A 12,365-nucleotide genomic window follows, 5' to 3' on the forward strand; every position below is an offset into this window, starting at 1 on the left:
TCAGGTTTAAAACAGAATAACACTTTATTTGAAGGCAGCATATAGATTTATACAGGTTTTTGACCCCCCCCCCCCCCCAGATGGGGGTTGAAAGAATGTTGTACATTAGATAAAAGGGAGAAGCGCCCTTGACATGATACAATAGGATTATATTACTTAAACACTTCAACCACAGGACACTCTTGACTCTCCTTATCACTTAGGCGTTTCTCTCTGGGGGTGATCAAACAATAGAATGCTAAGCATTAATTAGATTGTAGCTGGAGCCAGCCACTTGTGGTTAGAAAATAAAGTTAACACTTTCAGTCCTGACCGAAGGGTCTGTCACAGACAACCTTTCTTACGTTATAGTCCAGAAGTGGCTAGGTTTGCCACAATGTCTGTACATAGTGTGTGTTGTCTGTACATAATGTGTGTCAGTGTTTAATGTCTGTACATAGTGTGTGTCAGTGTGTGATGTCTGTACATAGTGTGTGTCAGTGTGTGATGTCTGTACATAGTGTGTGTTGTCTGTACATAGTGTGTGTCAGTGTTTAATGTCTTTACATAGTGTGTGTCAGTGTGTGATGTCTGTACATAGTGTGTGTTGTCTGTACATAGTGTGTGTCAGTGTGTGATGTCTGTACATAGTGTGTGTTGTCTGTACATAGTGTGTGTCAGTGTTTAATGTCTGTACATAGTGTGTGTCAGTGTGTGATGTCTGTACATAGTGTGTGTCAGTGTGTGATGTCTGTACATAGTGTGTGTCAGTGTGTAATGTCTGTACATAGTGTGTCAGTGTGTGATGTCTGTACATAGTGTGTATCAGTGTGTGATGTCTGTACATAGTGTGTGTCAGTGTGTGATGTCTGTACATAGTGTGTGTCAGTGTGTGATGTCTGTACATAGTGTGTCAGTGTGTGATGTCTGTACATAGTGTGTGTCAGTGTGTGATGTCTGTACATAGTGTGTCAGTGTGTGATGTCTGTACATAGTGTGTCAGTGTGTGATGTCTGTACATAGTGTGTATCAGTGTGTGATGCCTGTACATAGTGCGTAATGTCTGTACATATTGTGTGCATTTGTGCCTGTGGGGGGTGTGATGAGTGTGCATATTGTGTCATTGTGTTGTGTATCAATATTATGTACAGTAAGAGATGATACAAATATGTCCTTTTCCCTCTAATCACTTTTGTATCTCTAATGTCTTGTTGTTGTGTGTCTGTTTATAGGGTGTTGTGCAATTTGATATGGAATGCTTCAGGAAATATGGGAAGCTTTGGGGGTGAGTATGAAGTGACAAGGCCTTAAGGTAATATAGCAGGGAATGGGGCGCCTCTAGCAGCAGATATTACACAATGGACTTATTAGGATGCAAAGGGCCTGTAGTAATAGCTTCCATTTATATATCTAGTTAGACAGAAGGGCCTCTACCTCCATAACAGCTGCAACACCTAGGAAACAGCTGGTATAATTATTTGTCTCACTAGATAGAAAGCGGACCGTCTGAGAAACCTCACAAATAGTAACATGGGGCCGGCCGCTGGCATTCTAGGGAGTCTTTTAGGTGTGGTCTCATTTTCACTTGATTCTGGCATGCGGAAATCCTAAATATATGATGGACAAATAAAGAGTCTCATCTCGCTACTTCTAAGCAAACAGGGTTGTCTTGTTTTTGTATAACATTTATCTTCAGCTGTTTAGGTTTTCTGTTTAGCATATTTTGTAGTGAACTGTTTTATAGCGCAGGTTATTATGTTTGTATTTGTTTCGCAATGTGACACTGCAACTCGTCCTATGCATTGAAAACTTAAAAGGACATCAAACACCTGTTGCTTTTCTGTAAAACAGAGCTTGTGCTACACTCATTGGAGAAGCCAAAAAGCAAATCCCACAGCTGGTTTCGGCAGTTTGCAGCAGCTTGAAAACCTAGGTTACAGTTTTGTTTTTGGCCTTTCTAGAGAGTGTTGTCCAAGCACAGTTTTACTTGAGATGTTTAAAAGAACATTGAATGCTAAATGCATCTCATGCACCTCCCTCTAATTGTAGGTTCAGTCATTTTGGCATTTAAGACTCCAGGTATTTGAAGTAGAGTTCATGCCCGTGTGCAAACAATGTAGTGAGAGATAGATATCAATATGGTGGCACTCATGACTAGAGGGAGGTGCTTATAAAATGTATTTAGTGTTAAAGTGAAGGTCAATTTTCATGTGAAAGTGTCGGTTTTTTAAAAAAACTATTAAAAACAGGGGCACTTTCATTCATGAAAATTGACATAGCACCATATTTTAAAAATACTTACCTTGTTCTTCTGAAATGCCGGATCACCGTTCTGAAATGATGCATTTTTGCAGCAAGATATTGGTTTCATTGACACATTTTATTGCCTCGAGGCCAATATCTCTGCTCCTATTTCCTGTAAGTACGCGAGACACACAATGACGTACACACCAGAAGTGCGTATTTGTTTTTTGCAGGCTTTATGACGGCAGAGTCCCAGTGCTTGCGGTATTGGATCCAGCTATCATTAAAACCATTCTGGTGAAAGAATGTTACACAAACTTCACAAACAGGCGGGTAAGGTGGTGATGTCATCATACAGGGTGGTGCATGTGTCCATCAGTGGAACTGATGCTACAGCTACATAAGATGCTCATTGGTTCACGTCCTTCTTTTTGCCTGTAGAGTTTTGGTCTAAACGGTCCTCTAAGCTCGGCTATCACTATAGCTCAGGATGAGCAATGGAAGAGAATACGCACTGTGTTGTCGCCCACATTTACAAGTGGGAAACTCAAGGAGGTAAGTGCTCCCACAGTTACTGCAATAGCGAGGGGAGCCCACAATAAAGATGTTCAATTCCTTTTAATGGCACTGAGCTAACTCTAACTATCCTAGGGTCTTAATTCAATATGCATTAAACTGGTTTCCATAAAAAGTAACATCTCAAGCCTTTTTATGGTGCATGAGTGGAGAATAACACCACAAAACTGCTGGAACAAACAAAATGTAATAAAGCTAATACAACAGGGGAAATATTCCAACTCCAATACTAGAAACCATAATGTTATGTATTTCTTCATTATACTAAAGGGTTAGCTTTATTAATAATATGATTGTAAATACCATATTTCCCAGGTGAGATAAGATGGCTTGGTCTCTTTAGAGAGCACAATTCCCGGCACAAAAAATGGTGGCTTTTGTTTTTCAGATGTTTCCCATAATGAAGGACTACTCCAATATTCTTGTGAAGAACATACAGGACTACGTGGAAAATGACAAGCCATGTACCATGAAAGAGTGAGTGATGACAAATCTAATATCACGTTAAAGTGAAGGTAAACTTTGATGAATGATAGTCCATTTTAAAAAAATACTATTACAAACAGGGGCACTTTCATTCATCAAAGTTTACAAAGCAGCAGTTTTGATTAAAACTTTACCTTTTTTTCTTTTCACAGCCAGAGCAGCTTCCCCCTCCTGGAAATCCTCTCTTCACACGTCAGCAATGACTAATCCGGCTTCCTCCAATCACGGCTTTCCCCCAGGGTAGTCATTGCCTGAGGCCATGCAGTGATTGGAGGAAGCTGGATTAGTCATTGCTGACGTGTGAAGAGAGGATTTCCAGGAGGGGGAAGCTGCTCTGGCTGTGAAAAGAAAAAGAGGTAAAGTTTTAAAACTTCAAATCAAAACGGTTGCTTTGTAAACTTTGATGAATGAAAGTGCCCCTTGTCATGAGATGCAGGACATATGCAGGACACAGCAATGATGGTACAACTCTATTTTATTACAGAGCACAGAAACATACATCTAGTCAGGTTGATTTCACTAACTAACTACGACACAGACTACCGGACCTAAGCCCCGCCCCCAAACTAGTGACATCCCTTCCTGCTCTCATCACATCTTCGCCCTTTTCAAAGGGCGAAGCATACATTTAAATATAACGAATAACAGGGTATACAAAGAGCATACAACAACATTTTTGAACAGTATATAGCAAATTGGTTACAGAAAATAAACATTAATTACATCCTGACTGGGACATTGGGGTAGACTACCCTAGTCCACAGTGACAATGAGATTATTCTGCCCATACTTTCGGTCACTATATCGGGCAGGAAGTTTCACCACTCTTCCGCTTGATGTAACTTTGCATGAACTGTCCTCTGATACAGAAGAAGGTGAATAAGAGTCCGCTGGAGGCAAAGACATATCCCCGCTGTGATCTTGCTGAGGGGAAGGCACCTCTCTTAGAACAGGGGATCCCACCGGCGGTGGTACTGAGGCATCCAGTTCCAGACTCTCAGGTACAGGCTGAAGATGTCTTCGGTTACGGCGGGTAACCGTCCCTCCATCAGTAAGGACTGCGTAAGACCTTGGTGCTGGAGAGCGTCCAATTACCGTAGCAGGCTTCTTCCATTTCTTCTCATCATCCAGTTTAATTCTGACACTTTGCCCCGCATTTAGTTCCTGTAAGGGCCTGACAGAATGTCTCCTGTCGTAGAAAAAACAATAGCCCTTTTTGGCCTCTTCATCCCTCCTAAGGACTTTGTCCCAAGGAACAGAGCCAGTCGGCTTGAAGACACCCACTGAGGGTAAAGTGGTGTGAATCTGGCATCCTAGCATCATCTGTGCCGGGCTGAACCCGGTGGCTTGAATGGGCATCACCCTGTATGACAAGAGGGCTAGGTACGGCTCAGATTGCTTTAAAATGAACTTTGTTGTTTGAACTGCCCTTTCAGCCATTCCGTTGGCCTCCGGGTAATGTGGACTTGATGTGGAATGTACAAAGTCAAATTCCCTGCTGAAAGCACTGAACTCTGTAGAAGCGAACTGCATGTCATTATCACTCACCAGCTCCATCGGAATGCCCCACCGGGCGAACAAGCTCTTCAGACGAATGATAACGGCTTGACTTGTGATATCATTCAAAAGGTGCAAATACCTGGAATAGTAGTCGATCACTGTTACGGTACCAACCGGATACCAAGGGTTAATACCAGATGAACAATGTCCTGCATAGGGAATCAGCAATTCACAACCCCAATCAGTTTCCCCCTCAACATGAGACCAGGCTCCACATTTCAGGTTTAAAACAGAATGCCATTTATTAAAGGCTAGATGCCTAGTATTTATATAGGTTTGACCCCAGATGGGGGGGTTGAAAGACTCTTGTACATTAGATAAAAGGGGAAGACGCCCTTTGACATGATACAATAGAATACCTTGCTCAAGCTGATAACAACTTAAACACAAGACACACACTTGGATTTCCTTATCACTGAGGCGTCTGCTCTCTAGATGTGATTGAACAATGGAATGTTTATCACTAACTTTAATGACAGTAAACAATAGCTGAGGCCAGCAAACCTGTCTTTTAGAAAACAGCTTCTCAAAGCTACACAAGGTCAATTCTTTTAGTTCTGACCACAGGGTCTGTCACATAGCTCCCCCCTTGTGGAACACTCCGGCAGACCCGGCTTGACCCTTTGGCGGGTCAACCTGGGGATGACCGGACTAGGAGGTGGTAGGCATGTCAGTTTGCCAGGACAATCCATCTGTATTCCCGTTATGAGAGAGAATTCCTGTCCATACAAACAAGGGTTCAACTTCCTCAGTGCCCAGACTAGGGCTAAACAGTCCTTCAAAATACCATCAGCTTCTTTACGAGTTTTCTGTACCTGCTCTTTATAGGTATCCACAATACCTTCATACTGACATAGGGTGCCCTTGAGTTGCTGCACCTCACTATGAGCCAGCGTCAGCTTCTCCTCCAGTGTCACTAAGTTTGTCTTTAATGTTTCATGTCCCACTTTCAAGCTGGTGTTTTCTGCAGTCTGTCGGTGCAGCTTGTCTAGCAGAGATTCACGTTCTAAACATGCTTTTTCCTCTGCACTCCTCTTCTCCTTCATCAGCGCATTGTAACGGGACTTCCACGTATCAATAGCGGATAGAGATTTACTGAGCTCAGCGTCCTGGGGCTTAGCAGCAGGTGGGTCAGTCTCTGCTGCACGGATCTGGGCACGGGTAGTCACAGGGTTAACATCAGCGGGACCCATAGGAGCGTAGGCAGAAACAAGGGGGGCCAAATTATTTCCAAGGAGAACATCAGCGGGTAAATCCTTCATGACCCCCACATTCACAGGTCTAGCGCCCACTCCCCAATCCAAATGTACCCTGGCAACAGGTAGGCGGAACACAGCACCCCCTGCTACCCTCAAAGTCACAGTGTCTCCAGTGTGCTGTTTCTCAGACACCAAGTTCTTTTGAAGCAAGGTCGTGGTAGCACCAGTATCCCGTAGACCACTGACCTCCTTCCCATTCACTTTAACCAGTTGCCGGTTATTCCGGCGGGCAGCTTGCACAAGGTCTGCTTCATGTAGGATGCCCCAGCATTCTTGCGCCTCTACGTAGCGGGCCGCAGGCTGAGGGTTACGTGGGATTCCGCCGGCGGGTCTTCTCCAGGACTGTGTTTGGTTCGCTGCATTTAGGGGACACTCTGGTCTTTTGTGCCCAAGTTGCTTACATCCAAAGCACCGAATAGGCTGTGAGTAGCCCCGTGAATTGAACCGGGCTCTCTGAGGGTAGTTCGTGGCCAGAGGCTGTGTGGTATAGCGGTGCGCCGGGGGTTGGTAACTGGCAGCTGCTGGGGTGACTGGGGGTCTGTACTCCACTCTAGCAGAGGGCTTAGTGGTAGCAGTGTCCAGTTTGCAGGCATCCGTATACTCATCTGCCAGGCGAGCAGCTTCATGCAGGGTGGAGGGTTTACGGTCCCGAACCCACTCTCTAACTCCTGCTGATAACTTGTCAAAGCAATGTTCCAACAGGAATAGCTGCAGCACCTCTTCCCCAGATACGGCTTGGCACCCCGCTATCCAGTGAGCTGCTGTGCGGTGCACCTTACATGCCCACTCAACGTAGGAATCACCAGCTAATTTAACAGTGTCTCTGAACCGCCTCCGGTATGCCTCCGGTGTAACCGCATACCTGGAGAGCAGAGCCTTTTTCACAGTATTATAATCCCCGACTTCCTCATCTGGAATGGCCCAAAAAGCCTCACTGGCCCGGCCGGAGAATTTTCCGGACAATATCGTGACCCAGTCCTCTGCGGGCACCTGGTGTAGTGCACATTGCCTCTCAAAATCCGCAAGGTACCCGTCAATCTCTCCTTCTGTTTCCAGGAAGTTTTTAAAAGCGGTAAAATGCACTTTTCTCTTTTCCACTGGGGTTGCGGTGACTTGGGCTGCTGCAGCACCACTTTGGCGAAGTAGGTTGGCCTCCACAGCTGCTATGACCCGGTCGATAATGTCCGCAGATGGGTTGGGGCCATAATGTGCCAGTCTTATTTTGACCGCCCGGTCAAAGCTTGCTTCTTCGGGGGTTCTGTCTGACATGCTGGGCTCATTGGTTCCTTCATGCCCTGGTACTCCGTCCATCTCGGTCAGTCTTGTAATAATCTCCCTCTTCCTGAGGTTACTGGTTTGTTGGCCCCGTTGCTCTAGCAGGTCTTTAAGGGTAGCTCTATTTAGCCTTTCATACGGTATTCCCATTCGGTCTGGATGGGTAGTTGCTCCTCTGGGCGATAAGGATTCTCCCGTCGCTTGCCACCAATTGTTACGGTACCAACCGGATACCAAGGGTTAATACCAGATGAACAATGTCCTGCATAGGGAATCAGCAATTCACAACCCCAATCAGTTTCCCCCTCAACATGAGACCAGGCTCCACATTTCAGGTTTAAAACAGAATGTCATTTATTAAAGGCTAGATGCCTAGTATTTATACAGGTTTGACCCCAGATGGGGGGGTTGAAAGACTCTTGTACATTAGATAAAAGGGGAAGACGCCCTTTGACATGATACAATAGAATACCTTGCTCAAGCTGATAACAACTTAAACACAAGACACACACTTGGATTTCCTTATCACTGAGGCGTCTGCTCTCTAGATGTGATTGAACAATGGAATGTTTATCACTAACTTTAATGATAGTAAACAATAGCTGAGGCCAGCAAACCTGTCTTTTAGAAAACAGCTTCTCAAAGCTACACAAGGTCAATTCTTTTAGTTCTGACCACAGGGTCTGTCACAATCACAACAAGAAACGTTTTCCCGTGCAGTTCACACAAATCAGCAGCTATTTTCTGCCACGGCCCCGCAGGCAGCGGAGTAGAAATCAAGGGCTCCCTTCTCTGAGTAGGCCGGCGTTCCCGGCAAAAGGCACATTTAGACATGTGATTTGCAATGTCGGAGCTGATCCCAGGCCACCACACAGCTGTAGCTGCCCTTTCTCTGCACTTTGTAATGCCTAAGTGGCCATCGTGAATCCTGTTTAACATCTCCTTCCTCATGCTGACAGGAATAACGATGCGATCTTGGAACAGCACCAACCCCTCCAGCTCTGTGAGCTGCGACCTCTCTGGTAAGAACTTAAAGACATCCTGGCTGCCCGGCTCTCGGGCCAGCCTTCTTTTATGTACTTTATAACCTCTTGCAGATCTGTGTCCAAATATGTCTCTTTCTTTATTTCTTCCAGTTTCCTTGAAGAAATGGACTTTGAGGCCAGAACCGAATCAGCATACACTTTCACATCAGATTCGGTTGAGGATTCTTCAGCAGCAGCCAGCGGGAGCATGGATAGTGTAGCTGCCACAATCAGGTGTTTCCCCGGCACATGCACTGCCTGAACATTGAACCTGAGTAGTCTCATTAAAAGTCTCTGGCATCTTAAGGGTGTTTTGTCGATATCATAAGAGTTGATTAGATGGACTAGCGGTTTATGGTCAGTCTCCAGACTAAATTTCTCTAAACCCACTAGATAACGCTGAAAGCACTCACAGGCCCAAACTGCAGCCAGGCACTCTATCAATTTGAGCGTATTTTGACTCAGCAGCCGTCAGTGTGCGGGAACAGCAGGCGATGGGCTGTAGTTTATTTTCATTTAACTGCAGGAGAGCAGCCCCCAACCCATAACTGCTTGCATCAGCACTAACCACAGTCTTTTTGGAAGGGTCGTAGAACCCCAGCACTGGGGCAGACCCCAGCAGGGACTTGACCTGCATAAAAGATTTTTCTTGTGAAGGTCCCCAGACCCAGGCAACGTCTTTCTTTAGCAACTCTGTAATAGGGTGTAGAACTGTTGATAAATCTGGAAGAAACTTGCCCACATCATTTACAAGGCCCAATATCTGTCTCAGCTCATGTACATCAGAAGGACTTTTCATCTGTTCAATAGCACGTATTTTCTCGGGGTCTGGTTTGATGCCATCCCCATTGATAAAATGCCCAAAGTAACATAATTCAGTTTTCCTAATGTGACAGACCCTTCTGTCAGTACTGAAACAGTTAACTTTGTTCAGCTTTAAGAAGCTATTTTCTAAATACCAGGTTGCTGGCATCAGCTATTGTGTACTGTAATTAAGTTTATGTGATAAGCATTCACTGCTAGGTGATAAGAAGGACTGCATTGTTTTCTTGTGTTTAATTTGTTTATCTGCTTAAGTAATGTAATTCTATTGTATCATGTCAAAGGGCGTTTTCCCTCTATCTAAAGTACAATATTCTTTCAACCCCCATCAGGGGTCAGACCTGCATAAATACTGGGCATCTAGCCTTCAATAAATTGCATTCTGTTTTAACCTTCAATGTGGAGCCTGGTCTCATGTTTGAGGGGGGAATTAGCTGGGTTGTGAGTTGCTGATCTCACATTCAGGGCATCTTCCATCTGGTATTAACCCTTGGTATCCTGTTGGTACCGTAACACCTAAAATGACATTTTTCTTTATTTAACTTCAGCCCAGACTCTTTGATAGCCTGCAGCACACAACTTAAACGCTGATCGTGCTCCTCCACTGTAGACCCATACACTAGAATGTCGTCCATGACGACTGCCGTGCCCACGTGGTCACTCAGGAGAGAACTCATTTCCCTTTGAAAGATTTCAGGAGCAGAGGATATCCCAAAGGGGAGTCTGCAGAAGCAAAACCAACCTACTGGTGTGATAAAGGTAGTCAGTTTGCGGCACTTTGAGTCTAAGGGGATCTGCCAAAAGCCGCTAGAAGCGTCTAATGTAGAAAAGAACTTCGCCCCAGCCAACTTTGGAGCTATATCTTCTAATGTCAGCAGCACAAATCTCTCTCTCTTCACTGCCTCATTCAACCTTTTCAGGTCCACACAGATGCGCACCTTTCCGTTTTTCTTTGCAACAGGAACAATGGGGGCACACCAATCAGTTGCTTCAACAACCTCTTCAATAACCCCCATAGACTTCATGCGCATAAGCTCCTTCTCCACTTGAGGCATGAGCGGGAACGGAATTCTACGGGGAGTAGAAATACTGTATGGGATTGCGTCACTTTTAAGTGCTATACGGACTGGCTTGCAATTCAGTAGGCCCAATTTGCCAAACATATTTTCGGAGATCTCATTCACTCTGGCCACGAGGCCCAAGTCACAGGCTGCTTTTCTGCTCAATAAATTGCTAACACATTGACCTTGAATCACATGCACCCACACAGTGAATTTCCTTTGCTTGTACTGACAGCTGGCAAGAAATTTCCCCGCACAATCAATGCGGTCACCGGGACTATGGGCATTTGTAGTAACCTTCGCTAGCTGGGGCTGTCGAGGCTGTTTCATAAATGCAGCAAAAGACATTACAGTGATATCTGTTCCTGTGTCAATCTTAAAATCAACTTTGGCTCCCATTACAGTAAAAGTAACCTTCCAATCTTCCTCTGAGCTTGGCCGTTCCACAACAGACCCCACAAAAGACACTTCCTGACCCTCTTAGTCACTATCCACCTGCATCTCCTTAATGTATTCAGTTTTACACACCACTTCAAAATGGCCCATTCTGTTACATTTTCTGCATCTTTTATCTCTGGCCGGGCATATAGCACTCTGATCATGGGCACGGTTGCACCGTGTGCATCGGGCATGCTGCGCCCATCCACCTCTAGGTCTATCCGTTATTTTAGATTTACCGCTCACTGTGCCTTTCACTAGCAGTTTTCCTGAACTGTTGCACGTCATCCACAATACTCTCAGACCTCAGATCAGCACTTTTTTACCAGTTCACTCTGACGGGCCATCCTAATAGCCCCATCTAATGTTAAATCAGGCTCTAACTGCAGCTTCAGTGAGACTTCAGCATCTGCAATTCCAATAACTATTCTGTCTCTGATTTGCTCTTCTTTAGCAACACCAAACTCACAGAATTCAGCTAGTTCATACAGGCTGCGCACAAATGACTCCACAGATTCTCCCACACGCTGATTACGTTTGTGAAAACAAGCTCTCTCATGAATCACATTTCTTTTGGGCACAAAGTGGGCACTGAGTTTATCCATAACTATATCAAAGTTAAATTCTTCCCCTTCTTGGAAAATAAAAGCATTGAACACTGGCTCCACATCCTTCCCCATAGAGTATAAAAGAGAATTAACTTGTACTTCACCACTGTTATGGTATCAACAGATATCAAGGGTTAATACCAGATGAAAGATGTCCTGAATATGGGATCAGCAACACACAACCCAGCTAATTCCCCCCTCAAACATGAGACCAGGCTCCACATTGAAAGTAAAAACAGAATGCACTTTATTGAGGGCTATATGCCCAGTATTTAGGCAGGTTTGAGGCCAGATGGGGGGTTGGCAGTATTGTACATTAGATAGAGGGAAGACGCCCTTTTTCATGATACCATAGAATTACGTTACTTAAGCAGATAAACAATTTAAACACAAGAAAACAATGGAGTCCTTCTTATCACCTAGCAGTCTGACTCTGGAGGTGATTAAACAATGTGAACGCTTATCACTAAAACTTAATTACAGTACACAATAGCTGATGCTAGCAAACCTGTCTCAGAAAATAGTTTCTCAAAACTGAACAGAGTTAACCCTTCAAGTACTGACAGAGAGGTCTGTCACACGGCTCCATCCTGGTGGGACACTCTGGCAGACCCGGCTTGACCCTTTGGCGGGTCAACTTGGGGATGACCGGACTAGGAGGTGGTAGGCATGTCAGTTTGCTGGGACAATCCATCTCCATTCCCATTATGAGAGAGAATTCCTGTCCGTATAAATAAGGGTTCAACTTCTTCAGTGCCCAGACCAGGGCTAAACAGTCCTTCAAAATCTCATCGGCTTCTTTACAAGTTTTTTGTACCTGCTCTTTATAGGTATCCACAATCCCTTCATACTGACATAGGGTGACCTTGAGTTGCTGTACCTCACTATGAGCCAGTGTCAGCTTCTCCTCCAGTGTCGCTAAGTTTGTCTTTAATGTTTCATGTTCCACTCTCAAGCTGGTGTTTTCTGCAGTCTGTCAGTGCAGCTTGTCTAGCAGAGATTCCCGTTCTAAACGCGCTTTTTCCTCTGCGC

The 12,365-nt window shown here is 44.8% G+C and overlaps 1 protein-coding gene across 1 annotated transcript in view; it reads left to right on the forward strand.

The window, feature by feature from the left end:
* The first annotated feature begins 1,215 nt into the window (after positions 1-1,215).
* LOC128643760 (cytochrome P450 3A9-like) overlaps positions 1,216-12,365 on the forward strand; it is a 44,316-nt gene continuing 33,166 nt past the window's right edge. Inside the window, exons 1-4 of the mRNA XM_053696579.1 lie at positions 1,216-1,264; positions 2,457-2,556; positions 2,665-2,778; positions 3,188-3,276. Of these exons, the coding sequence (XP_053552554.1) occupies positions 1,230-1,264; positions 2,457-2,556; positions 2,665-2,778; positions 3,188-3,276 (338 nt within the window). The 5' untranslated portion in view covers positions 1,216-1,229. The remainder of the gene's footprint in view (positions 1,265-2,456; positions 2,557-2,664; positions 2,779-3,187; positions 3,277-12,365) is intronic.

Source organism: Bombina bombina, unplaced genomic scaffold, assembly GCF_027579735.1.
Source record: "Bombina bombina isolate aBomBom1 unplaced genomic scaffold, aBomBom1.pri scaffold_1460, whole genome shotgun sequence".
NCBI classification, from domain to species: domain Eukaryota; kingdom Metazoa; phylum Chordata; class Amphibia; order Anura; family Bombinatoridae; genus Bombina; species Bombina bombina.